The sequence below is a fragment of the Ornithorhynchus anatinus genome, chromosome X5, assembly GCF_004115215.2.
Source record: "Ornithorhynchus anatinus isolate Pmale09 chromosome X5, mOrnAna1.pri.v4, whole genome shotgun sequence".
NCBI classification, from domain to species: Eukaryota; Metazoa; Chordata; class Mammalia; order Monotremata; family Ornithorhynchidae; genus Ornithorhynchus; species Ornithorhynchus anatinus.
Genome location: NC_041753.1, coordinates 33,195,974 through 33,221,761, shown reverse-complemented (window position 1 = coordinate 33,221,761; position 25,788 = coordinate 33,195,974). Strand labels below are relative to the sequence as shown.

The 25,788-nt window shown below is 45.9% G+C and overlaps 1 protein-coding gene across 1 annotated transcript in view; it reads right to left on the bottom strand.

The window, feature by feature from the left end:
• The window catches only part of LMNB1 (lamin B1), a 50,109-nt gene extending 24,593 nt beyond the window's left edge, over window positions 1-25,516 (bottom strand). The window contains exons 1-5 of the mRNA XM_029055682.2: window positions 24,771-25,516; window positions 7,415-7,571; window positions 6,312-6,437; window positions 3,041-3,211; window positions 1,487-1,612 (exon numbers count right to left, since the gene is read on the bottom strand). Of these exons, the coding sequence (XP_028911515.1) occupies window positions 1,487-1,612; window positions 3,041-3,211; window positions 6,312-6,437; window positions 7,415-7,571; window positions 24,771-25,129 (939 nt within the window). The 5' untranslated portion in view covers window positions 25,130-25,516. The remainder of the gene's footprint in view (window positions 1-1,486; window positions 1,613-3,040; window positions 3,212-6,311; window positions 6,438-7,414; window positions 7,572-24,770) is intronic.
• Window positions 25,517-25,788: the final 272 nt, after the last annotated feature.

The window sequence follows — 25,788 nt, the reverse complement described above, 5'->3', positions numbered from 1 at the left end:
CAGCCCAAAGACAACTCCAGTTAGATTTGGATGACAGACTCCCCTTCAGTATTCCACTGCCACCCAAATAGGAGGGGCTAGATGCATCACTTGAATATTCCTCTTTGCATTTTTCTGAGTTAGGTTCAGAAATAAAGAAAAAATATTTTAATCAGCATTTACCAGAGAGTTTGCTCTAGTTGTTTTCTACTACCACTCCCAGGAAGCCTGAACCATGCTGTAGGTGTGGTCAGAGCCATCACAGCCATTTAAAGGGACCAGTCCCTTTAACATATAAGCCCTGGCCTCCCATAACATTTTCAAAGTTTAAAGAAGCTGGAGCCTGAATTTTTCAAACCCTGGGACGATCAGACTATAGAAATCCAGCACATCCTGACCTTTACTCTTCAGTAACTAAGACAAAAAGCAGCATGGTCTAGTGGGTAGACCACAGGCCTGAGAGTCAGAGGGATCTGGGTTCTTATTCTAGCTCCACCTTAACTGCTGTGCGTTGGGCTTATTATTACTACTACTCTTAAGGGCCTCAGAGTAAGTTTTGGCAGTACAGAGAGAATTTGTTTATTGTGTTAAGTTCGGAAAGATAATTTTTCAAGGCCAATTTGTAATTCAGAAAATGGTCCTTTAAATTAATCATTCATCAAAGATCTACTTATTGGAAGACAGGTGTGCTGAAGTAATCTACTGAACTAACTAATAGACAAGTTCACCTTCAGGGAATCTTTTTTCCCCCCACCTTTTTTTTTTTTTAAAAAAAAAAAGTAATAACAGGTCCAAACATCCATGGGGCTCAATTCTCCAAGTACTTAAAATACTCCCTGAGAGTAAAGCACTTTAGGAACAGACACTTATTCATTCCTTCAGACCATCAGGACACCATTTAATAGATTTAGCTTACATTGTATATTTGTTCAGTTGTCTTCATGCCTTTTTTGTCTTTGATCATATAGTTCCATGTTGTCTTGAACTGTAAGATCCTCTAGAGTGGGGACCATATTTGCTTAACTTGTCTTATACATCATCAATAGGTGCCTATGTGCTCATGATCTAGCAAACTATTATATCAATGTCTTCTAGGCTTCCCTAATAACTAGAAATGGTTTATATGATTTCCCAAATCATTTAATTTACCCCCAAGAAGTAATTTAAGCACTGGGAGAACCTGGCTGAGGAAGATGAGGCATTTTAAATTAAATGTCGCAAATTTCTGGTAGTTTGCAGTTTTTCCTTTCTTCAACTCATTGTTTCCTGACAGGACACTGACAACTTTAAAAAGTGAGTTAAAGACTAAGGAGAGAGAATGAGCAGAGGGTAAGCATGAAAATTCTTGAAAAACTATAGAGTGAGTGGCAGGTAGGAGGCACAGGAGGAGACAGAAAGGAAGAGTCACAGGAATGGAACCCAACAGCGATTAGTGGGTTGGATTCCAAGACGGACATCATGAACATTTCAAAGACCTCTCTTTTCCAAGAGGCTGGTGTTGTCTTACCTCTTTCTGCAGGTTAGAAAGCTGGGAGGAAAGAGTCTCGATCCTCATATGACTCTCCATCAGTTCTTCCCTAGCACTGTTGACCGTGGAAGTATTCATTTCAGAGGATAACTTGGCATTTTCAAGCTAAAATAAATAAAATCCTGTTAAGACTCTCATCGTGTGAAGTATTTCAAGCAAATGAGGAACCAAGAGCCACCTAGAAAAAACTTCATACGCAACTCCGCTAGTAAAGTGTTGCCGTAATACAGGAAAAGTATCATGAGGTCCACATATCCCAGAACAGATATCTTATCTGTCTGTCCTGTTCCTGGGCTTTATTTTCACTTGATACAGGCTGGAGAGCTTCGGGTTCAAGTTACCCTCCCTGTTAATATGCCTAGTCTAGGCCATAAGGGACTTTTCACTCCATTCACACTTTAACCTGAGAACATGAGGAAACATCTCAGATCCCCAACCTACTTAACTTTGGGTTACTTAAAACCATCAACTGATTCTTGGCAATTCTGAATAAGCATCAGGTTTAAAGTGACCCAGAGGGTCCCTCTGGGACTCCATCAGATTACAGTTGTTGTGTAGACTGAGTTAAGGTCACACTTAAGAACACACAATAAAATTATCTTTCTGTAGTGGCAAGCAAGTGTTCTTAAATTTCTACATTTGGAACTCAAGGATAAATAAAGCAACCGAACTGCCTATCAGGGTATTCAGTATTTACTCCCTTAATACATTGCATTAAAGAGAACAAAGAAATTCATCTGCAAATGTGTGGTAGGACTCCTGACAAATGGGGAAGAGGTGTTTCTCAAAATCATAAATGCTAAATCATTGTGGTAGAAAGAAGAATCATTGTAATACGGCTGTTTTCACTTGGGTCCCTTTGCATAGCCATTAGATTTGAGAGTATCACCACATCACTATATAAAGCATGTGGTTTATAATTTTAAACCTTATATTTCAATTATATCTGCACATTATATAAGCTCAACCCTGTACAAAAATACTATGGTTTTAAAAAAACAAAACACCACTTGGTTTTGTCCTCTGCCTGATTCAGGTCAACAGAAGGCTTAATAATAATGTTGGTATTTGTTAAGCGCTTACTATGTGCAGAGCACTGTTCTAAGCGCTGGGGGAGATACAGGGTAATCAGGTTGTCCCACGTAAGGCTCACAGTCTTCATCCCCATTTTACAGATGAGGTAACTGAGGAGCAGAGAAGTTAAGTGACTTGCCCAAAGTCACACAGCTGACAAGTGGCAGAGCAGGGATTCGAACCCATGACCTCTGACTTCCAAGCCCATGCTCTTTCCACTGAGCCATGTGGTTAAAAAATCCAAGAGGTCAGCTTCACTACTATTTCTCAGGGGTGATCCCAAATACCAAAAATGTGTTGTATCTGAAATCACAATTACATTTAGGGATTGCAAATTTCCAAATCTGTTCTTTTCCTTTAGTGCTTTGTTTCTTGTCAACTGAGTGCTTTCACGCTATGAACTGTAATTACAAAGGACAAGTATCTCAACCAAGTAAAATTTGACATGGTAAGTCTCACTTTAGCATGATATGTCTGCTCAAGCTCTTCCTTGTACATCTTCACTTGCGCATCATGTTGCTCTCTTATTTCATGTAGTGCTTGGGCCAGTTTGTACTCATATTCCACCTGGCGCCCAGAATCCACTTCCACCAAACGAGTCTCATGTTTTCTTCTTGTTTCATTGATCTCCTAGGAAATGAGAAAGCCAGAGCAGACAACATGTCCTAATGCTAATAATAATGATACAAACTTGACATAATAGGGAATGTGTTTGTGTACTGTTATATTTTACTCTCCCAAGCGCTTAGTATAGTGCTCTACACACAGTAAGTGCCCAATAAAAACGACTGACTGATAATGATAATAACAACAATACAAACTTTCAAGTTAAGTCAGAAGATTACTGATGGAAGTCACTCTAGCCATTTTTCTTTTAACTCTCTGCATCTACCATGTAAAGCTACTGCAACATTATTTTCACAAAAGTTGCTTCCCTGATATGGGCGAAGCCTTAAAGTTGGACTCATTTTCCTCTTCACACATGAAGAGTAATGTGGTTGCTCAAACTTCTGTTTTGTAGTCTCACCAATGAACCTAATGATTGTTTAAAATTTAGAATTACATTCCTGTATTACTAATAGAAAGCAGGAGGCAGTACACTGTAAAGAATGCCATGGAAGATGCTACCAAATGATCATTCCTTGATACTAAAGTGAGGTAATTAACCAATATGGGCGGGGGGGGGTGCGGGAGGGTGGGTTCCTCAGGCTAACAAGAGGGCTGAGGGGAGGGACACTCTGGAAAACCAGTCCTCTCTCTTCCAGTTTCTCAAAAAAACAAAAAGCACAACCTTTAAGAGACATGGTGGGGCCAGTGATAGTCTCCATAGCTGGTTCCAAGAAGGCAGTAAGATCGAGGCTACTGGAACTGGAGCCACATATTGGATCTTCCAGAACAAAAAAGGCCTCCCTCCTAAAAGGTCTTGCCAGACATTAGTGGGTAATGAAAGTAGGTGGAACAGACCATCTAGCTTTGACTGGGATGATCCTCAAGATGCTGAGGTAGTGTTCTATCCTATGATGGAGTAAGACTACAGTGACCTTTGGACAGTGAGGTCTGCCCTTTTGTAACAGAAATAAATGCAGTTATTGAGTCATTTCATCAGCATCACTGCAATCTGAGGGCTATCTGTGTGGGCGCATTCACAATCAAGTTAATGGCAGGACATTCACTGGATGTGCTGGGGCCCAGAAAGGAAATTGAGGTCTCATACATTGGGGCCTGAGAATCTAATCCTATAGAAGCACTTTGAGGTAAATGGCAGAAGTCCTTATTATCATAAGGGGACTTTCAGATAATCTCATTTTATTTAAAAAGAGACAAGGAGAAGAATCCCTCAGGGTTACTGGTGTTGGTAAAGGGAAACTGGCCAAAACCCCAGGGAATTACAGAAGAAAAAGGGGAGTTGCCTATATCTAGTGTGCTCTGAAGAGGACTCCCCTCTCCATCACCCTTGCGAAGTACGGGAGGTGTAGAGTACAAAAAGGGGGCCAGCACTAACATAGGAATAATGGGCCTGCAGACTTTTAGGGAATGGATTTCCCCAACATTGATCCTCAGTGACTTCAATATCCATGTAGGTGCTTGTGATGACCTCCCAGTCGCCCGCTTCCTCTCACTCATCTCCACTGCCCTGTTCCACCCCACCTCACCCTCTCACCAAATTGGGCAAACTTGAGACCATCATCACTACTCAATCACTACTCAATGTACAATTTCTAACGTCACCATCTCTGAAATCCCACTCTCTGACGACAGCCTTTTCTCACACTATTCCCACCTCCAAAACCTTTGACCCTCTGCACTTGTTTCAAGCCAACATGCCTCATTTGGTCTACCTACCCAGCCTTCCCACTCTCGATGCACAAATTCACACCCTCAACTCTTTCCTCTCCACTGAACTCAACTCTCTCACTCTCCCCATCTACTGATCTCAAACCACCAACTCCCAGCCCTGGATCACCTCCCTGGTCTGCTTCCTCTGCTCCTTTGTTTGTCGCAGAGCGGTGCTGGCAGAAAACCAGACACTAGACCAACTTTGGCCACTTATTGCTATAACTTTGGCCTCTCTTCCTTTCAGCAAAACCACCTCTCTGTCCTCATTGACTCCCATGACCATTGCCCCCACCAACTATTTCAAACTTTTAACTTTCTCCTCAATTCAGTACCCCGATTTTTACTCTCCATTTTACAGAGGAGGTAACTGAGGCACAGAGAAGTGAAGTGATTTGCCCAAAGTCACATAGCAGACAAGAGGCAGGGCCAGATTAGAATCCAGGTCCTTCCAACTCCCAGGCCCATGCTCTATCCACTAAACCAACTGCAACTATGTATGCAGTTAGCCCAGTGGGCAATTGTGGTTCCAGCAGCCCAGAAATTACTATAAATGTGTGGCATGATCATATGTGTGCAACAGTCCAACGGAAAGTGAGGTTGGGGACATTTCCACTGTATTCCGGGCTCACTTTTGGTTGGACAAACCGTTCCTTAGCTGCTGCATAGCTGCTGCACCCCGTAGGGTGTTGCAATTCTCTCAGTGAGGTCAACAGCGGTATTCTCACACTCACAGGTACAGAATCCCTAGAGAACACAACCACAGCACATAAACCCTAGATGCTTTAGTGGTGGTGACAGTTATGAGGCTCTCAGGCCCTTGTGACCCCAGCCCCTCCGGGTCACGTAAAAAAAAAAAAAAAGGATTTATGATGACAAAGGCAGCAACTCCTTGATGCTGGAACCCTCCAGTCATGGACATTGGGACAAGGAACCCCCTAAAATTACAGTAACACCACCTTTCCTCCACCCTCCACTTTCTCCTTGTTGGGATTCCTGGTTAGTTGAAGAGAAAACGGCTTGCTGGGGACCAATAGCCTTGTCACCAGTGGCAGAGTCTCCCCTCATGGGATGTGAACAAAAATGGGGGGAAGACCATCAAAAGAGCAGATTGGCAGCTGTTGTATCCCCAGGAAATAATCACTGGGTCTCTGTGTTCAACTCCTCAATCCCAAACAGTGTGTACCACTGGAATCCACTAGCACTATGGCACAGAGGGATAACATTTTCCATCACCTTAATACAATCCAACAGTCAGGTTCTATGCTTTTAGTTACCCTTGACCATTACTTTTTAAAAAATGCAGAAAACAACAGGTGGCTATCGGGGGGAAAATATTTTTCCCTTGATTTTCCCTTTCATTAAAAATGTACAGCTATCAGCATTGAACAGTTACCTCCTCATACATATTTTTACGGAACTCCAAATCTTCAATGAGGCTCTGACATCGGTTTTCGAGATCCACTTTGAGTAAGGTCTCATCCATTAGCTGTTTCTTGGCTGCAGCATAGGAAGTTTCCAACTAAAAACATAAAAATTGTTGCAATAAGACATTTGGAAAATAAACCCATTTCTACATAAGTGCATACCAATCACTACAAACTTTTCATATCAAGTGTTAACTTTGTTTTATCTTTATTACTCATAGCTTAGAATGAATATTCAAACCACCCCTACTACGTGCCAAGCACTACACTAAGCACTGGGGAAGAGACAATTTAATCAGATCAGACACAGTGTCTGTCCTGCACAAGGCTCACTGTGTGTGTTTGGGGAGATTGGGGGGGAACTGACACTGAATCCTCATTTTACAGATGGAGGAAACAGGCACAGAGAAGTTAAATGACTTGCCTAAGATCACACAACAGGCAAGTGGTAGAGGAGGCATTAGAACCCATATCACCTGACTCCCAATCCTGTGCTCTTTCACTATAACTGAACTTTAATAATAAAAGATGCTAATGGGAAAGACATATGCAGATAAATGAAGTCACAGATCATCACAAAACCTCATCTTAGATGACTATTTTGACTTACTTGAAAGAGATAATTAGGCTGACTAGTATGAGTTTCAATTAATTTCTTCCACCCTTTACTGCCTTCTCTTCCTTTCCCCTGCCCCTTCTTCCCACCTCAGGAGTAGCAAAATGGCCGAGTAATTGGGATAATCCTCTCCTGAATTACTTCTGAGAGTCACCTCTGGAATAGCTCGGTCATCTGTACACCTTTCTCATCAACTTCCAGACAGGCCTCATTGTGGGCAGAGAATGTGTCTGTTATACTGCTATATTGTACTCTCCCAAGTGCTTAGTACAGTGCTCTGAACACAGCAAGTGCTCAATAAATATGATTGATTGACTATTGACTGACTGGCCCTTTCTTTCTACCATCACCCTCTCCACTTCCCCAAACCATAAACTTTACAGTGGCTTTACTACTCCCAGGATTGAACCGTTTACCTAATGCCACATCCAATGCACAAGCAACCTTTTTCCCCACCTGTGTAAACTGATCCCGCAAGACCTCCAAATCTCCCTCCAGGTTTTTCTTATCACTAAGTGCCGTGGCCAGAGCAGCATCTTTGGAATTCAGGGCCGCTTCATACTCTCGCAACTTGTTCTGGGCTTCGGTAAGATCAGATTCCTTCTTGGCATAGCTGCAACAAATCAGTGAAATCCATGAGCTAGACAAAACCAGAGAAATTGAAAATTGAGCCTAAAAGCTGCTGCTAATAAAAGAGATTACCCTGTGGAGTAAGCAACTTGATTTCCTACCACAGAGCAAAGAAGCCCAGAACTGAAGTAGCCTTAAATTTGAAAAGGGAATTTTCAAAATGAAATTTAAAGAAACACTTGATGACATCTTATCACTCATTCAATACAGCTCCTGTTCCACCTGAACACTGTAGCCCAACACCAATGGGGGGGGGGGGGGGGAGAGCAGCAGGAAAAGGGCTCAGTGGCAGGCTCTGGACCATTCTGGCGGTCTGAATGGTCATCCTTGTACCTTTGCTCAGCACTCAGTACAGTGCCTAGCACACAGTAAGTGCTCAGTAATATCACAAACAATAGACAGTACCACCAAAAGCAAAACTAGAATGTGTTCAAAATATTTCAGGTCTTATAACAACCACAAGAGGGCAGGCTTTAATTTCAAATTACTGAAAAAAGTTCAGTAATACAGTGAAGTACCAAAAACAACCACATTAGGGCTATAAGTTCACACATTGAGCCAAGTACAAGATGAAAGCACCTGAACTCTAAAATATGCTGTTAAGAAATGGGACGTGTTCATTATTTTTAGCATATTAATGCTTGCTACCTCAATGATAAAATATGGTGGTTAATTTTTGTTTGTTTGTATGGTGTTTGCTAAGTGCTATGTGCCAGGCACTGAACTAAGTGCTGGGGTAGATACCAGCTAATCAGGTTGGACACAGTCCATGTCCTACATGGGGCTCACAGTATTAAACCCCATTTTTACAGATGAAGTAACTGAGGCACAGAGAAGTTATGTGACTTATCCAAGGTCACACAGCAGAGAATGGTGGAGCCAGAATTAGAAACCAGGACCTTCTGAATGCCAGGCTCATGCCGTATCCACTAGGACACACTGCTTGCCAACTCCTTCCTCTTGACAACGCTGTCAGGACACCAACTTAACCACCATCCTCACTTCTGATGGGACAAAGAGGCAGGCAGCTGGACAAATATCCATTAGCGTGAGTATATTTTACTTTGGCTAAATACCACCTCTATTTGGCTGTATTCCAAACAGAGGTGGGGACTGGGAGGAGAGGGAAAAGGCCTTACAAAAAGCCTACGGGACAACCATTTGGTTGCAAATATCATGTGGCTTGTTTTCTTGTCTGATAAACCAAATTTGATGATTCTATTTTTTTTTTAAAAGAACTTCACATTGAAGTTGTAAATTTTAAAATGGTCAATTACAGGCAAGTGTTCACAGGCATATATATCTGTGAGTGGAAGAACAACTTCTCTACAGACAGGCCTATAAATACAAAGGTAAGTGGAAATCTGGGAAAATCTCATGAGGAATCACCCGTGTTTTCCCCTTTAACAGGTATTCAAGGCATCCCATCCAGAAGCAGCCTGTAGCCTACACAGCGGAAAGGCCACCCTACTCTTGAAGGAACACACCTGAATGGCAACGTGCATGGCATTTGGAGACTCCAGATGAGAGCAAAGGGATAATTGGGGAAGACCATTTTCCCTGCATACTCTAAAATTTGTTGCTTAATAAGAAACCAAAAGGAATTTAAAGGTAACAGTCAGGGGTGCCAACTCTTCGTTTTGAGCACCCAGGCACCTGGGGACAGGTTGGAGGTCGGTGATCCGGAACTGTAGCAGCAAAATGAAACCCAGAGGGCCACAAAACCGCCCCAGTACTTTTCTGCCAGGATTCGCTGCTACGGCTGCAGCTGCTACCATCCCGCAAGCCACCCAACTCTACTGTCAGGGCTTAGGTCAGAGAATCCTCATCCAAAAGTGGGGAGGTGACTGTGCGGTCCCCTGGGGTGCCCGCTGCTGCAGCAACTCCAAAATTTCAAGCTTCATCCTGTCCCCAGTGGATCCCTTGGGATACCTGCTTCGATGGAGTGGGGGTGATGAGGGTAGACAGCTCCTCCTTATAGGGCTTCAGGGCCAGAGGAGAGGGGAACTGTTTGGATCCAGCTCCAATGCCTGGTGAGGCTCGAGAGAGCAGCGATGGCAACTTCCTCCTACCGGCACAGGGCAAGGAGTGGAGCTGCCATCTTGGCTCCGTTCCCTTCTGGCTCCAAGAGGTAGAGCAGGCTACCAACAGCCCAAAAGTGTCAACTCCATGATTGGGATGGCCCCCTCTTCCCTCACTGAGTCGGTGCCTAAGATAACAGCAGTCCTTTGTAACTAAAGCAAATGGGAACTGACCCAGTTTGGGCTCCTTTGGACCCCTCCTCCCCCACCTACATGTCCTGCCTGAGACTAGCCTTTGCTTCCTGGTGGGCCCTAGGTAGTACTCCACATGGACATGAAGCCTAGGGACTCTCTAGACATGCCTCCCCTTGGTAGACGCCGAATAGTGGGCCCAATGGGGCTTGTACTACCTACTCCATCACTGGCATCCTGCGTTCAACAGCTGCTTCAGCCCTGCAGCAGCTAGTGCAGGGCAGTGGGTGGGAGGACCAGTTTGTTTGGTTTTTAATGGTATTTATTAAGTGTTTACTATGTGTCAAGTACCGTTCTAAGTACTAGGGCAGAAACAGGTTAATCAGGTTGGACATAGTCCCCATCCCACACAGGGGTCACGGTCTAAGATGGAGGATTTGAACCCCCATTTTACAGATGAGGTAACTGAGGCCCAGAGAAGTGAAGTGACTTTGCCCCAGGTCACAAAGCAAGCAATTGGCAGAGCCGGGATTGCTACCGAGATCCTCTGACTCCCACGCCGGTGCTCTTTCCACTTGGCCACGCTGCTTCTCTGTTTTCCCTGCTTCCTGAAAATCTAGCTACGTGGGAAAATAGGGATCAGGGTAATTAAAGCCACATAGATTGATTTGCAATACTTGGGCACTGTGAACTGTTACATAAAGAACCATATGACAGTCTGGGCAATAAAAGCTTCACACGTTACTCTAGTCTGTAAGTTCCCTGTGGGCAGGGATCATGTCTACCTACTCTGTTGTACCATAATTGCCCCAAGTGCTTCATATAGTGCTCTGCACACAGTAAGCACTCAATAAATACCATCGCTTACCTGATTGATCCCTGTGAGGCAAGGAAAGACAGGTTTTTATGATTCCCATTTTACAGATGAGGGAGGAAACAGGTGGAGAGAGGTTAATCGACTTACCCAACATAACTCAGCAGGCCAATTGGTGGCACTGGGACTAGAACCCAGGTCTTCTGACAGGCCTGTGGCTCTTTCCACACATTGCTCCAATGAATTAATGGCACTGTAAAGCACTGTACTAAGCGCTTGAAAGAGTACCATACAACAGAGTTGGTAGACAAGTTCCCTGCCCCCAGGGCACTTACAGTCTAGAGACAGACATTAAAATAAATTATGAACTGGTACGTAAGTGCTGTGGGGCTGACAGTGGGGTGAATATCAAGTACTTAAAGAGCTGATCCAAGTGCATATGCAATGCAGAAGAGAGAGGGAGTAGGAGAGATGAGGGCTTAGTCGGGGAAGCCATCTTGGATGAGATGTGATTTTAATTCATTCATTCATTCGTATTTATTGAGTACTTACTGTGTGCAGAGCACTGAGCATCTTAATGAAGCTTAAGTGGGTGGTTTGTTGTATATGAAGGGGGAGAGAGTTCCAGAACAGAGGTAGGACATGAGCAAGGGGTTGGGAGCAAGATAGATGAGCTCAAGTTACAGTGAGAAAGTTGGCATTAGAGGATCGAAGTGCGGCCTGGGTTATAGTAAGAGATCAGTGAGGTAGGGTAGGAGGGGGAGAGATGATTGAGTTCTTCAAAGCTGCTGGTAAGAAGTTTGTTTGATGCAGAGGTGGTGAAAAAGAGCAGCCACTGGAGATTCTTGTGAAGGGAGATGTGGACTGCATTTTTTTTTTCCAGAAAAAATAATCTGGGCAGCAAAGTGTGGACTCCAGTGGGAAGAGACAGGAGACAAGGAGGTCAGCAAGGAGGCTGATGCAGTAGTCAAGGTGGGCTATGAATGCTTAGATAAGCAAAGTAGCAGTTTGGATGGAAAGGAACACGCAGATTTCAGCAATGTTGCTCCTCCTCTGCATGGAACAGAGAGAGAGGCATTAAAAAGACAGCCAGCCAAAGAGAGCCCTACCAGGCTCATCCTCACAGACCTGGAGATCCAGAGAGCATGTAACATTGGTATTTTTGTTTGGCACACTAAATCAACATTTAATGAACACTGTATGATATACACCAGAGGTGGGTAATACCAAAAACAAACAAAACAAAGCCTGGCCAAATTTAGGCTAGGCTCAGGATACAGTCCTATACACCTTGTGTTGAGAGTTTCTGAGAGTCAAGCAGGTCATGGCACAAAGGCTGAGGCCTGTTTTTTTTTTTAATTTAAGCAATTACTGTGTGCCAGGCACTGTTCTAAGCGCTGGGGTAGATACAAGATAATCAGGTTTGACATAGTCCATGTCCCACATTGGGCTCACAGTCTTAATCCCCAAGCGAAGTGTCTTGCCCAAGATCACAAGGCAGACGAGTGATGGAGCTAGGATTAGAACCCAGGTCCTTCTGACTCCGAGGCCCATGCGCTATCCACTAGACCATGCTGTTTCATTAAGTGCTTACTATGTGTGAAGCACTGTTCTATGTGTTGGGGTAGATACAAGTTAGCCACGTTGGACACAGGTGTGGTGGTTCTCTTGGGCTGCTGGGACCTTAGTGCACATATAGTAGCATCCACAGAAAGCCAAAACCAGTGCTTAGTACAGTGCTCTGCACACAGTAAGCACTCAATAAATATGATTGAAGGAATTAAAGGTTCCAACTCAACCCTACTTCATGGTCCCAGGGATCAGCTTGGACCAAGTGAGGCCCAAGACTCAACCAGAGCTAGGCTTTACCATCCCTAGCAACACAGGGAAACCAAATCACGCCATATGGACTGAACCTTTTTTTTTTTTTTTTTAGAAAAGTGATCCAGGCCAGCAGAGTAAGGAGAGACAGGCAGGAAGCATGAGGTCAGTGAAGAGGCTGAGGCAGTAATCAAGGCAGGATGAGATAAGTCCTTGGACCAGCATGGTAGCAGTTTGGACGGAAGAAGGGAACAGCGTGGCTTAGTGGAAAGAGCATGGGCTTGGGAGTCAGAGGTTGTGGGTTCTAATCCCGGTTCCGCCACTTGTCTGCTGTGTGACCTTGGGCAAGTCACTTAATGTCTCTGTGCCTCAGCTACCTCATCTGTAAAATGGGGATTAAGATTTAGCCCCACCTGGGACAACCTGATTATCTTGTATCTACCCCAATGCTTAGAACAGTGCTTGGCACATTCAGTAAGCGCTTAACAAATGCCGTAATTATTTAATTATTGCTTGGTCCAACCTCCCCCAGCTCCTGTGGGGGTTTTTATGGTATTAAGCACTTACTATGTCTCAAACACTGTTCTAAACTCTGTAGTAGATACAAGTTAATTAGGTCAGACACTGTCCCTATCCAGCATGGGGCTCACAGTCTAAAGTACTATGTGCTTGGTACATAGTAATAATAATAATAATGTTGGTATTTGTTAAGCGCTTACTATGTGCCGAGCACTGTTCTAAGCGCTGGGGTAGACACAGGGGAATCAGGTTGTCCCACGTGGGGCTCACAGTCTTAATCCCCATTTTACAGATGAGGGAACTGAGGCACCGAGAAGTTAAGTGACTTGCCCAAAGTCACACAGCTGGCAAGTGGCAGAGCCGGGGTTCGAACCCATGACCTCTGACTCCAAAGCCCGTGCTCTTTCCAGTGAGCCACGCTGTAAGCACTTAGCAAATACCATTATTATTATTGTTATGGAAAGGAAAGGGTGGATTTTAGCAATGTTGTGAAGGAGATGACAGATTGAACTGACAGGACTTGGTGACAGATTGAATGAGAGATGATTTGAGGATAATGCCAAGAGATGGGCTTGCGAGACAGGGAGGATGGTGGTGCAGTCTACGATGATGGGGAGGACAGGGCTCGGGAAGATGATGAGTTCTATTTAGACGAGTATGTAGGCATCGGCCTTGTGCGAGAACATTATACTCGAGGAGGAAAATATATGGTTAACCAGAGGAATGTGGGGTGTTGTGCCTGAGTGCTGACTGCACATCCTAGAGGGGCCCCCAAAACGTAGTTTATATAGCACTACGATTTGTGGCCTTATACAAAAGCACTTCTCAGTCTTGCAGACAGTCAATACGCCCAGGGCAGAAAGAGATGTTTATCGATCAATAAGCCTTGGAGGCCCAGCTGCACACTGTAAGCTAGATAGTCAAATAGTATATATAAGACCGACCAACCGCAGAAAGATCTAAGAAGTTGAGCCTGAGTCTTAGATGCAGAAATGCTGCAGCTGACGCCAGGGAAACCGAAACAGTGTGAGCAGATGATGTGCTTGAGAACCGGGGGCTCCCTCAAGCCAGAGAAACGCTGCTGTGGTATTATCCCTCCTTTTTACCTAACTCTCTATGACCTATTCTCCTAACTCCATGTATACAGATTGACTGCAATTACCCTAGCCAGTCCTTCTTGCATCCCTGTAACAGCAGTATGATAAAGTCAAATGCTCACTTAATCATATTTGTGTGTATTATGATCTTTGCCTCTCCATATCACACTTACAGGACTTCAGGAACCCAAGTAACGCAGGGTCTTACGAGCCCTATTTCAAGGCAACATGAGTGACTAGTGGTGGGGTGGCAAGGCTAAAGAGAGCCAGGAATAGGCTGACTGCCACTAACCAAGGATTTTCATTTAATGCTAAGGTATAAAGGCCAGCCTGTGTCCTTAGCACTGAATGAAAATCCTTGGTTAGTAGGTATACAGGTATACAGGTGGTTCCACTCTCATCACAGATAAGGACGGAATCCTGTGCAGATAGATGGTAACACTTCAGTAGTCTTCTGAATACAGCTTCCACATCTGAGACTGAGGCTCTAAGAAGCATCAAGAAGTAGCCCAAAACACAAGGACATGGCTTTCCTTCCAACTTTTGAGAAAGTCACGAAAAATGGTTAAGGACTACTTCAACCATGGTGTGAGCGTCACCTCAATCCTGGTCTCTAGATCATTTCTAACCTCTCTACTGGCTGGATTTTCCTCCCTAGAATGTTACAGCATACAGTGCTAAGAGTTCCTGTGTGTGGGTTGCCCTGTCTTTGAGCAATGTGTGTGAGAAAACAGCTCTTCGCTTTGACTCACGGGCACATGGTTCAATGATGGGCTGGCAGACTGCATCCATGGTCTCCTGAACACACAGGTTCATGCAGGACTTTATGCCCTACACTTACTAATGGTCCTGGGAGGTAGAGCAACCTTTGACCAAGGGTGTCTGACTGGCTGACTGACCCTGACTGAGGCTTCTGCTCTGCTTGGACAGTAGGTCTCTACAAGGTCCACAGTCTGCATGGAATTACCTGGGATTTCTCTAGGGTCAGTTCAGACTCATGTCAAGGAGGATGAGCAGTGTTGGTCCTCCAGATCTTGTTGTTTGGGACTTCAAACTGGTCCCGCTAGCTCTGGAGGTGTGTCTAGAGGCTGAAGTGATTTGAGAGCATGCTGAGGCCACTCCCAGACCAGGTGAAAGGACCCCTCAGTAAGCACGTGTGGTCCACTGAATCAGAGTTTTCCATGACAACAGGGCAGCCCTGATCATTTTTCTAAAAAAAAAAAAAAAGAGTTCAGTCTACATTTCCCCACTCTTCAAGAACCTCCAGTAGTTGCCCTTCCGCCTCCACATCAGACAGAAACTCCTTACCATTGGCTTTAAAGCACTCAAATCACTTTGCCCCCTTCCTACCTCACCTCGCTGATCTCCTACTACAATCCAACATGCTCACTTCGCTTCTCCATTGCCAACCTACTCACTGTACCTCGATCTCGTCTACTTCACCACTGACCCCTGTCCATGTCCTGTTTCTGGCCCGGAGGTCCATCTCCCTTCATATTCAGCAGATGAACACTCTCCCCACCTTCAAAACCTTATTAAGGTCACACCTCTTCCAAGAGGCCTTCCCCAATTTAGCCCTCATATCCCCAACTCCTGCTCCCTTCTCTGTTGTCTATGCATGTGGATCTGTGCCCTTTGGGAACTTGGTATTCACCATTTCCTCAGTCCCATGGTACTGATGTACATATCCATAATTTATATTATAATAGAACAATATTTATAATTATATTAATGTCCATCTCCCCCCTAAATTGTAAGCTCATTGTGGCCAGGGAACATGTCTACAAAACTCTAGTGTAGCCACCCAGGCGCTTAGTACAGCACTCTGCACACAGAAAGCACTCAATATACACCACTGATTGATTTGAACAAGCAGGTATGTGTATGTCCACAAGCTCTTTAGGATTGTCCTCCCACTTTCTGTTGGTATATATGAATAAACTGCAAAAGTGCAACCATAGGGTAGCTAACTTTACATTGGGTGGAAGTGAAATTATGTGCTGACATGAAAAAATCTTGCTCACTCTATTACAAAAGCATCCAAATAAAATATGGAAAATTAAGCAGATGATCACTGCAGAGCATGCCTCTAGAAAAATAAAGCCAATTGATACACTGATGCTATATAAATTAAATTGAAAATACCTGGCATGCTTATGCAGACAAACGTTTGCACGTTAGAGTACCACATCGGAAGACATTTAATATGGGCCCACAGAAAATTATAGTATGAGCAGAATTACAAATATGCAATATTTGGCCTTATAATTGGCCAACCAAGCAAATTACACAGGCTCATGAACAAAATGCCTCTCTCCCTTCTGTGTGTATTAGGAGCACGGTCCAGTGGGAAGAGTCCAGGTCTAAGCGTCAGAGGACCATATATCTTATACTGTTGTACCAAAAGCTTATACTGCTGTTCCAAAAGCAGGTTGGGTGGGTTCTAGGTGCTACTTACCCTTTGGCCAATGAATAAATTGCTAATGTTATGTAGCACCGAATACCTATGGATGATAATGAAAACAATACTGCTGTATTTGAACAAATTATATAAATTAAGCAGAGCTTAGACTAACCTTGAGGTCGAATCAGTTGCTTAGCTCTGTAAATGTGTTAGGCGTGTCTTATGGGATCATGTGACCTTTACAATACTGCTGTATATGGCTAAATTTCACAAATTATGCATGACAACCATGAATAGTTAAGCTTAAAGTAGATATACTTTAAGTATCTACATTTAGTAGAATGTAGATATACATTATGTTGGTATGGATTAAATGTGGATATTTTGCCCTACCCTTGTACCCTCACATGAAAGTCAGAAAGATTCCTCCCTAAACTGTAAACTTGTTATGAGCAGGGACCGTGTCTTCCGATTCTGCTGTATTGCTCTCCCCCGAGGGCTTAGCACAGTGCTCTGCACACAGTAAGGGCTCAATAAATGCCTCTGACTGATGGACCGTTCCTAACAAACCCAGGAGTCAGCCTGAACCCACTGTGATATTTCCATTAGGCAGCTCTTCTGTGGATACGAGGTCCACCGATTCTTCCCTGGTATTTCACCCAGGTTTCCTGGCAAATACCAACTTCCCCGACCCATTCCTTCCTGATGCCTACCACGAGACTCTTCCTTGTCAGGCCCCTAGGGTTTCTTCAGGTACCCGATACAGCTATGAACTGCCAAAGCTACATACGATTGGATTACTGCTGTCCCTGGGTGCATCTATCTGATCTTCCTTCAGGTGAAGGGGTTAACTTACAACACGTGACCTGTTCCTGCCTGCAAGAATCGTGTCCTATGATCAGCTCCTGCTAACGGGATCTGAAACTTGATTAAAACCACCTCCGAAAGACGGAAAGAATGTTTCTGAAAAATCAAAATCTTACGCATTTCCCATCTCCAGCCCATTTTAGCTGTTGCACAGGCTGCTCTTCTTTTACCTCAACTCCAGTGTGTGTAGGTGGGCTGGGGGGGGGGGAGTTCTGAACCGCTACAGTGGATGACAAGATGATGAGAGATCCTGAGGTGTCTACCCCAGGACTGAAGGCCTGCATAGGCCTCCTGCTATCAGCAGCACCTATCCAATAACGCCCAACTAGACACTGAAGTAGACAGAATCAAAGAGGCCAGCGTGATTTTTGGGAGACCGACAGGCAGACTTTGGCAGCCACTGGGCATCAGAGTCCATACCAAGTGAAAGGTGAATTAAGAATATGGTAGTGTCCAGCCTTCTATATCCCTAGGACACCAGGACCTAGCAAAGAAGTCACATCCTGTTTCCTGAGCAGTTTCATCAGCACCATCTGTGGGTCATAAGACAAACCAAGTGACAGGACAAGATTACCTGGGATGCAGTCAGCGCACCAACAACACTGCAATGTGCATCACAAGACAGCTTTGCCGGGCAGGACGTATACGGTGAATGGATGATAGTAGACTACCCAAGGGGCCAGGCTGCTGAGCAGTGAACTCAACAGGGGCATATGCAAGCAGGGAGGGAAGGACAGCATGAACGTGTGAGACACAAATGGCCACAATCTCTCAGACAAAACATGGGATACAACGGCAAGCTGTTGGGAGACTACGGAAGCGAACAGACCAAGCTGTTGGGAGACTACGGAAGCGAACAGACCAACCTGGTATGTGACGATTAAGAGAGAGGTTGCCAGATTTGAAAATCGTGAAAAGCAGCACAAATGGCAAATGCATCAGGGCAATGAAGGACTCTCTTCATGCGCATGCAGAGGACCACCAATAAAACTGGAGCAAGGCAGTTTCTCATATGTATTTTTGGCATTTGTTTGCAAAGATATGCAAATCTCCTTTGGAATTGACACATTTTAAGCAATTCTGACACAGGTACAGAATGAACCAAGGGAAAACCACAAAAAAAAAATATGGCTATTCATCTACGGATCCAGTTGGGTGGGTGGAGACAGTAGCTTCATAATGATTAGCCTTATTAAAAGCACATCTCCAAGAGGTCTTCCCCGACTAGGCCCTCATCTCCTTCTTCCTTTCCCTTCTGTGTCTCCCTCACATTTGGATTTGCACCCTTATTTACCCCTCTCTCCGCCCCACAGTGCTTATGTATATGTCCGTAATTTATATTTATGTTTATATTTATAATATTTATATATATTTATATTAATGTCTGTATCCCTCTCTAGACTGTAAACTCATGTCTACCAACTCTGTCATATAGTACTCTCTCAAGCACTTAGTACATTGCTCTGCACAGAGTAAGTGCTCAATAAATAGGATTAATAAAAACACCCAAAAGATCATATAAAAATACCTGCCAATTAAACCCATGTCAAATAAATTAAATAGCAGTGAGCCCATGAAAGAAAATGTGGTATAAAGTTACAGAGCATTTTGAATAAATATTGTCATATCACACTGAAAGCTTATCTCCTTGAAAAAGGACAGAAATGACGGACTAAGAGCTAAGCATGGGAAAACTCACATGAAAAAGAAAAGGACCAAGTGGGCTTATAGGAACCCACATAATTAGAACATAACTCTAATCATTAGTTTATAAATAGCTATGATTTGCTCAATACTTAGTCTTCAGCTTGCACTTCTATACACATTCACATAGTCATTGTCCGAATTCTTCAGCAATAATTGCAATAAATGCAGCAACAAAACCCTCAAACTCCAACAACCCAGTCTCAGATCTTCATGAATCCTAACCTAAGTCAGAACTTAAAGCCTCACTGACAGCTACAGTCTTATAGTGATCTCCAAGGGAGCTATATTTTTCATTTTAACCTGTCAGTAACTATTCAATGTTCTAGTCACACTATACTCCTTGGACAATGGGTTCATTTTAAGTAATAACAACTGAAAGAAGAGCCCCTAATTATCTGGCTCTTCCCAAATTATCAAAAATCCAGTCTTCGCTCATCAAGTCCAATGTCTAGCAATACAAAACCTTAGAAAATTCTCTCTCTTACATCTGACCTAATTCCTCATGCTGTAGCTTAAGTCCATTTTCCCTTGTTTTGACTTCAGCGAAGTCAAACAGCTGATAACCACCTCCTCCAGGAGGCTTCCCCAATTAACTCCCCCAAACCCCGAATCATATCAACCCAGCAGTCACCCACTTTGGTATATACAGTGTGGAGCAGCATGGCCTAGTGGAAAGAACATGGATCTGGAAGTCAGATGACCTGGGTTCTAATCCCGCCTCTGCCTCATATCTGCTGTAGCCTTGGGCAAATCACTTCTCTTCTCTGTGCCTCAGTTACCTCATCTGTAGAATGGGGATTAAGACTGTGAGCCCCATGTGGGACAAGGACTGTGTCCAAATTGATTAGCTCATATATACCTCATGCTTAGTACAGTGCCCAGCATACGGTAAGTGCTTAACAAACACTATTAAAAAAAAAAAAAGGCAATGGACCTAGGTTTGAATCCCTGCTCCACCATGTGCCTGCTGTGTGTCTTTGGGCAAATCACTTCACTTCTCTGTGCTCAGTTACCTCACCTGTAAAATGAGGATTCAATACCTGTTCTCCCTCCTACTTAGACTGTGGCCCAGGGGCTGTCTGACCTGAATAACTAGTATCTTGCCTAGGGCTTGACACCTAGTAAGTACTTGAGAAATACCACCACAATATAGTCAATTGTACTTTTGGTTATTCTGATTTATACTGTTATTTCATCCTGGCAACTTCATCCTACTAATTTACTTGGTTCTTCATTTTGCTCCCACTATTTGTAAATAATGTGATATGTCTGCCTCCCCCATTATATTGTAAACTATTTAGGGGCAGGGAACATGTTGAATTTGACACACAAATCCATACTACCTTCTCCACTGAACTAAATTTCCTCATTCCCTATTTCTCCATTGATTTCATACCACCAACACGCAACTCTGGATCACTTCCACAGAACACTTCCTGTGCTCTTCTGCACGAGCCACAGAATGCTTGCTGTTGGCAGAAATCTAGACACCAGCAGGCCTCATCCACCCTCAAATTGATTCTCATCTACTTTAGCTCCTCTACCCGGCAACCATACTTCCCGTTGCCCACAACAGTTGTTTCAGACTCTTAACTCTCTTCAAACCCTCTATTCCCACCCCCCACTTCTTCCCCCAGTGACCTGGCCCCATAAAATTGAAACCAGGAGGTATGATTTTCCTAAAATCTCTCCTGCTCCTCTCCAGGCCCTTCCTTCTCAACTCTCCCATACTTCCCAGCAGTATCTCAAGAGATCTCCCGCCTCCTCTCCAATTCTACCCCCTCCACCTGTACCTCCAACCCCATCCCATCTCACCTATCAAAACAACTGTCCCCTCCTTTCTTCCCTCCCTGACCACCATCTCCAACCACTCGCTTTCCAATGGCTCTTTCCCCACTGCTTTCAAACATGTCCATGTCTCCCCTATACTAAAAAAAAACACCAAAAAAAACCTTCCCTTGCCTCCTACTCTTCCTCTCCAAACTCCTTGAGCAAGCTGTGTACCCTGCAGCATGGCTTCTGCCCTCTCCATTCCATGTAAACTCTCCTCTCGAAGGTCACCAATGACCTCCCTTTTGGCAAATCCAACAGCCTCTACTCCATCCTAATCTTCTTGACCTCTCTGCTGCCTTCGACACTGTGGGCCTCCTTCTCCTGCAAATAATATCTAACCTTGGCTTCACTGACAATGTCCTCTCCTGGTTCTCCTCCTACCCCTTTGGCTAGGCTCATTCTCAGTCTCTTCCAAAGGCTCCCCCTCTGCCTCCCACCCTCTACCTGTGGGAGTCCCTGAAGGCTCAGATCTGGGTTCCCCCCTTCTATTCTCCATCTACACCCACTTCCTTGGAAAAGTCATTTGCTCCCATGGCTTCAACTACTACCTTTATGTAAATGTTTCCCAATCTACCTCTATAGCCCTGACCTCTCTCCTCTACAGCCTCACATTTCCTCCTGCCTTCAAAACATCTCTACTTGGATGTCCTTCCGTCACCTCCGGCTTAAGGTCCAAAACAGAACTCATCTTCCCACTCAAATCCCGTCCTCCCCAACTTTCCTAACACTGTAGGTAACACCACCACACTCTGTCTCAAGCCCGTAACTTTGGCATTATCCATCTCTCATTCAACCTGTCATCAAATCCTGTCGGTTTTACCTTCACAACATTGCAAAAATCTGCCCTTTCCTCTCCATCCAAACTGCTACTGCATTGATTGATCCAAGCACTTATCCTATCCTTCCTTGACTTCTGCATCAGCCTCCCTGCTTCCTGTCTCTCCTCTCTCTGCTGCCTGGATCATTTTTCTGAAAAATGAATGTTCAAGCCATATGTTCCCACAAACCTTCAGTGGGGGTGCCCATCTAGCTCCACATCAAATAGAAACTTCTTACCATCAATTTAAAAGTACTCAACCAGCTCTCCCCCTCCTACTTACTTCGCTGACCTCCTATAATCCAACCTGCAGATCTCACTCCTCCAATGCCAACATACTCTCTAAACGTCGATCTCGCATATCCCACTGCCGACCCTCACTCACATCCTTCCTCTGCACCTTCAAAGCTTTCCTAAAAAAGTAACTTTTTTAAGGGGCCTTCCCTAAGCCCACATTTCCCTTACCCATGTTCCTCTCTGCAATGCCTATGTACTTGGCATAGGTTCAGTGCCTATGCACTTTGTTACCCCAGCACTTATGTATATATATATTTCCCCTATCAGTTATTTGTTTTAACTTTTCTGCTTGTAGACCGTAAACTCCTTGTAGGCATGGACCGCACCTACCAACTCTAATGCATAGTATTTTCCCAAACCTTTAGTGCAGTACTCAATAACAATAATAATGATATGTTATGCACTTCCTATGTGCCTGTCACTGTAGTAAGCACCAGGGTAGATACTAGATAATCAGGTCAGACAGTCCCTGTACCCAGGTGGAGCTCACTGTCTACGGGGGAAGGAGAACAATGAATCCCCAATTTGCAGATGAGGCAACTGAGGCACAGAAGTGATGTGCCCAAGGTCACACATCAGGTAAGTGGCAGAGCAGGGATTAGAACCCTGGTCCTCTGACTCCCAGGCCCCTACTCTTTCCACTAGGCCACACTGCTTCTCAATAAATACCACTGCCTGAATGGCTCTCTCCAGTGCTTTATACTGAATAGCTGCGCAATAAGAACCACTGATGGATCTTGAAAAATATTGTCCAGCCTGAATAATCCCAGCCCTTTACAATTTTCTCTCCCTCAACCCTGGGACCTCAGTCTGAATATCTTGTCCAGGCACTGTCCTTCATGTTTCCACACAGTCCAGGAAGCATTAGGTCACAGTCCAGGAAGCATTAGGTTGTTGCAACCTGGAGCTGCATTTATAGGTTCTCGCACTCAAACCCAAAGGCCCGTCCTGGAAACGCTTGGCCTAGGCAAACCAGCAATGTGGCGTATGAGAAGGGAGGAGGGCGTAGGGATAAAGATAACCCCCAAGGCTGATGGGGGAGCACAAAGGAGGAGAGGATGGCAGGGTCGACAGCAAAGTGAGTCCAATCCTCTTTACTCAGGGGAGCTTATGTTGGTTATCAGTGTTAGACTGGGGCCTGAACCAGAGCCTCCGGAGCAACGTAAGCCTCTAAGTACCCTAAGGGGTGGGTTTAGGGGGAAAAAGAGGCGGAGCTAGGGAAGGGAGGGGGTTTTTTGTTTTACATAAGGCACACAACACAATACAATGCAAGACTAGGTGGCTGCATAGAGATGAAACCTGAGAAGCAGCGCTGCAACCCCCCTCATCTTGGTGCATAATAAAAGTAACAGTGATATTCTAGTAAATGTATCAGGCACCGTAAAAGCGCCGGGGCAGGTACAAAATAATCAGCTCTGACCCAATCCCTGCCCCCACAGGACCTCACAATTTAAGTAGAAGGGAGGGCACAGTAAGTGCTTAATAAATACGATTGATTGAACTGAATGAATGACAGGCATTGAAACCCCTTTCTACGATGAGGAAAGTGAGGCACAGAGAAGTTAGGTGCCTTACCCAAGGTCACACCCAGGGCTTCTGACTCCCAAGCCCGTGCTCTTTCCGCTACGCTACTTCTCTGCATTGCTGCACAGTACAAGGAGATAGCCAGTACGCCCAAGGAACTGGGAATGGGAAAGGAGGTGATTCCCGGGACATGTTGTGCAGAGGATGCTTCTCCTCTAAACCAACCGCGCCACGGAGGGGGACCTAGGCTGAAGCAGCTTCGGGGAAGGGGAAGTCGGAGCGCACGGCACTGTGAAATGGTTTTTTCAAAACTAGGATTTAAATCCGAAAAATATCCGGTCCTCGGCCCTTCGAAAGGAAGGGCTACGGCGACGCCTCTTTCCGGATGCAATGCTCTGTCTGTCTCATTCATTTTGAGCTCTAGTGGCGAAATGGCCGAGCGTTACCGGAGCCCGCATCAGACCGTTGACAATACCCTTCGTCTCTCCCTTTGTCCCGTCTGCCTCTTACCCTCGACCTCTGCCAAGGGGGCGGCAGCAGCGGAGCTCGTGTCTCCCAAGGCAGAAAATCAAAGAGCTCATAGCGCCTGCCCTGCGGAGCAAGCCACCGAGCAAGGGGATGCATCTCCCTCCCTTGATTCGGCCCAGTCCAGCCAGTTGTCTCTCTTCCACTGCGAATTCGGCAACGGCTCGGGGCAACTGTTCACATCTCTTCGCCTTGGGGACTCCCTCCACCTCCCCAGTTCCCCGACCCTACACCTCTCAAGCCAATACGAGGACGATGCGCCGCCGCCACCTTTATCGTCTAGACCGTAAGCTCGTCGTGAGCAGGGAACGTGTCTGCCAACGCTGTTGTGTCGGATTCTTCCAAGCGCTTAGTACAGGGCTCTGCAAGCAGTAAGCGCTCGATAATTAGCACTGATCAACCGCTAGCCTCTGGGCCGCAGCAGGCCCCCAGGTGCCCGGTCCATACTAGGGCGGTACTGTTTTAGATCGGAACCGGCCCGCGTCCTCAACGACAAGGAAACCAGACAGCCCTACCTACCTCCTGGGAGTCAGTACCCACCATCTGCCCCCGCAGACCAGAAGCCGAGACGCTGCTCGCGCCCTCCCTCCCCACCTTCGCCCCCCACACCGGAGGATGGGCAGACATGGCTGTAGCCCCCTCTCAATGTCCCGCCGGGGGTGTGTTTTTCCGCCCCCCTTCCCCTCCATCCCCCCCGCCCCGGACAGCCCCCCAAGCCCCAGGCGAACAGCCAAGCCAACTCACTGGACCAGCTGCTGCTCTTGTTCGGCCTTGCACTTGCCCAGCTCGATCTGCAGCTTGGCGCGCTCCCGGGCCGTGTCGTCCAGCGCCCGGCGGGCGTCGGCGAGCTCGGTCTCGTAGAGCGCCTTGATGCCCGAGAGCTCGCGGCCGCGCCCCTCCTCTCGCTCGCTGGCCTGCAGCTGCAGGGCACTGTTCTCCGTCTCCAGCGAGCGCACGCGGTCGATGTACACCGCCAGCCGGTCGTTGAGTTCGCGCAGTTCTTCCTTCTCCTGCAGGCGGGACAGCCGGGTGGGGCTCAGCGGGGTGCTGGAAACGCTGGCCCGGCTGCCCGGCCTCGATCGGACGGGAGTCGAGGTCGCCATGGCCGCTGGCGGGCGGACCGACCGACCGACGGGTTACCGGCAAGAGAACAAAGACAGCCAGCCGAGGCCGCGCGGCTCCCGTGGAAACACGGAGGTGCAGCCCGCACGGGCCTCCACGCCGCGCTCACACCACGGCACGAAAAAAACCTGTTTCGGAGGAAAACACACACACGCTCCCCAACTGAAATCGAAGGCGGGCTATTTGCTCGCTAGCAGATAAAGACACCTCGACCTTAAAAAGACGAACTAAAAGAAAAAAGATGATCGGGGACTTCGGGGACCAGGTTTCGCGCGCGGTGCCGCCACCGCCGCCGCACTTTGTTCCCAGCCAGGTCGTAACGCCAAGGAGACGGGGCGGGGGCGAGCCAGGACTGAGGGCGGAGAACAGGATGAAGCGTTAAAGCCCCGTAACATGGCGGCGGGCGAGCAGGAAAGGACACCACGTGATCGAGCCCAGAGCCAATGGGGAGAGCCATAGGCCGGAATCCTACTGCCCCTTGGGCCAAGAGACTAAATTCAAATCGAGCTCGCTACAACCGTCTCTTCTGCAAGGGAGGGCGGGGCGCAGGCGGCAAAAGGAGAGAGAGAGTCGGGGGGGGGGGCGGGGAGGAAGCAAAAAAGGCAAAAAAAAAAAAAAAGGAAGAGGGCGGGGTGATCGG